The 2,596-nt window shown below is 23.2% G+C and overlaps 1 protein-coding gene across 1 annotated transcript; it reads right to left on the bottom strand.

Moving 5' to 3' along the window:
- Positions 1–483: 483 nt before the first annotated feature.
- Positions 484–1,044, bottom strand: EHI_032060 (uncharacterized protein; the record flags this gene model as incomplete). The annotated part of the gene is made up of 1 exon (XM_001914289.1): positions 484–1,044. The coding sequence occupies one exon, from the start codon at positions 1,042–1,044 to the stop codon at positions 484–486; it is 561 nt and encodes a 186-aa protein (XP_001914324.1).
- Positions 1,045–2,596: the final 1,552 nt, after the last annotated feature.

The following is a 2,596-nucleotide window of genomic DNA, read 5'->3' as shown; positions in this document are numbered from 1 at the left end:
CTTCTGGAATTTTTGGTATTTTTTGATCTGACTTATTCTTTGTATTATCGTGTTTTCCTGTTTCATTAGTATTTTTCCTCCTTGACCTTCATTTGTATAGTGTTCTTTTCCTTCTGATGTTTTTCCACTTTGTCCATCTGGTTGTGTAATTTTTCCATCTTCTGCTTGTCCAACTTTTCCATCTGTTGTTGGTATTGTTCCATCTTTATTGTCTTTATTCTCCTCACTTCCTTTACCTTCTGAACTTCCTTCTATTCCACTTTTCTGATTTTTATCTCTAACTTTTGTTGATCCATCTTCTTCCTCATGTCCACTAACTCCAGTGCCTCAATTCTGTGTTAGGTCTTGACCTTTCTTGTCTTTTGAATCTTCAACTTTAACACTTTGTTCTGTTCCACTTGTTCCTTTTTCCTTCTTGTCTTGCTGTTTTTCTGTTTCGGTTATTACTCCATCATGTTCTTGTTTGCCTGCCCCACTTTCTGTTTATTGTGTTGTATCTGTTGTTCCTTGTTCTTTCCCACTTATTCCACTCGATAATGTATCAGCTCCATTTGATAGTTTGGTTATGTCTTTTGTTGTGGTTGTTGATGTACTTATTGGATCTTTTCTTTCTGCTTGACTATCTTCGTTCGTGTTTGTTTGTGTATTTGGTGCAGTTGTATGAGGCAGTTCATTTGTCGATGTTTGTTGACCTGATTTTATACTTCCTGTTCCTTCTTTACTTTTTTCATCACTTGATGAACTTTCAGGACTTATTACACTAGTCCCATCTATTTCTTTTTCTTTCCTTTCTTTATTATGATTTCCAACTTCTTCTTGTACTTTTGTTTCTGTAGGTATTTCTTGAGATACTTGTTCTTCTACTGAATGTTTGGCTGCTTCAGATATATCTCCCCCTTTTAATTGTATATTATATCCATTATACATTATTTTGTGTTGTTTTGGTTCTATTTGTATATGTGTTACTTCTCTATTTCTTTCTTCTTTATTATTAATACTTTCTGTTCCACTTGTAATTACAATAATCAATAGAAATATAAGCATTGAATGAAATATATTTCAATTCTTCTCTTTAAATATGTTTCTTCATTTCCTATGATTATCTTTTACTTTCATTTTATTTCTTAATGATTCAATCATTTTATTATTCATTTCATCATATTATTGTATTTTGCAATTCATTAATAAATAGAATGAAATATTAAATTAAAATTCATGTCATTTTTGTATTTTAATCAACAAAATTAAATAAACATTCAATTTAATAAATAAATCATAAACAATAACAACAATAATGAATGAAATGAATAATAATTTCAATTCATAATTCAAATCATTATTATTTTAAGAATATATTCATCATTTATTGATTGTTCATTTTAATTTATAATTATATTATTATTTCTTTATAATATTAGTTTATTTCTGTTGTTTTATTATTGATGTTATTATTCTATATTTGTGATTTATTATTCTTTGTTATTTTATGTTGTTTCTATCAATTGAAATGTGTTATTATAATAAAATATTATTATTTCTTCTTTATTCTCTTAATTCATTTCTTTATTGTTCACATTTCATTTCTTTATTGTTCACATTTCATTTCTTATAGAAAATAAAATGATAAAAGTATAATTAAGACATTATTAATTTGAATAAATGGGAATCAAACATTATTTAAATATAATATCATCATTATGTAATATATTAATTATATTTATTCTTTTATCTTCTTTATGTTCATCGTTTTCATTCATCAATCTTTTATTTTATCATTTAATGATGTTGTTAATATATAAGTTATTCTATTACAGTATAAATCATAAAATATTTTTTATTTGTTAGATATAAAATATATAACCAATTAAGTTAATGATTATAATTTTATTTACAACAAATCTTTTTGAATTGAAGAGAATTATAAAAACAGTAAACAACTCATAATGATTATTAATTAAATAAATAGTATCAAAAAAAAAAATAAAATATATTAAAAATGGATAAAATGAAATAATAATATACTATAAACATCATAGTAATAATTTAACAATCAATGAACATAATTCACACTAATAAATTAATGAAGTTGAAATAATTTAAGAATAATTAATGAATAATTTTAAAGATTACTAAAGAATAAAAAAGAAAATATGATGATGATGAGATTAAATCATAAATATGATAAGTTCAAATCATTAAACATAATATAAAAAGAAGAATAAGAAAGTAAATAAAGAAATAAAAGAAATAGAAAGACAATACAAATAAAGAATGATAAAAAGAAGAATTGAAAATATAATAGTGAAATATTTTAAATTAAGAAATAAAGAAAAAGAAATAAAGAAAAAGAAAAGGGATATATAACAATAAAAAATCCAAAAATAAAAGAGAAGGAAAATAAAATCAAATAAACAAGAAGCGGCTGTAGTTTTACGTGTAAAACACTTATTTGTAATTTAATAAATATGAAATACTAAGTTAAATTAATAAGAGTCGTAGGATCGAAACCTGCCAGTCGCCAACATTTTTTTAAATTAATGAAAAAAAGATATTAATTACAATAAACATAAATAACAAATTTAAACAAAATAGTTTA

The sequence above is a fragment of the Entamoeba histolytica genome, genomic scaffold (assembly GCF_000208925.1).
Source record: "Entamoeba histolytica HM-1:IMSS scf_1104750516761 genomic scaffold, whole genome shotgun sequence".
Lineage (NCBI taxonomy): Eukaryota > Evosea > Mastigamoebida > Endamoebidae > Entamoeba > Entamoeba histolytica.
This window is presented reverse-complemented; position numbering and strand designations above follow the sequence as displayed.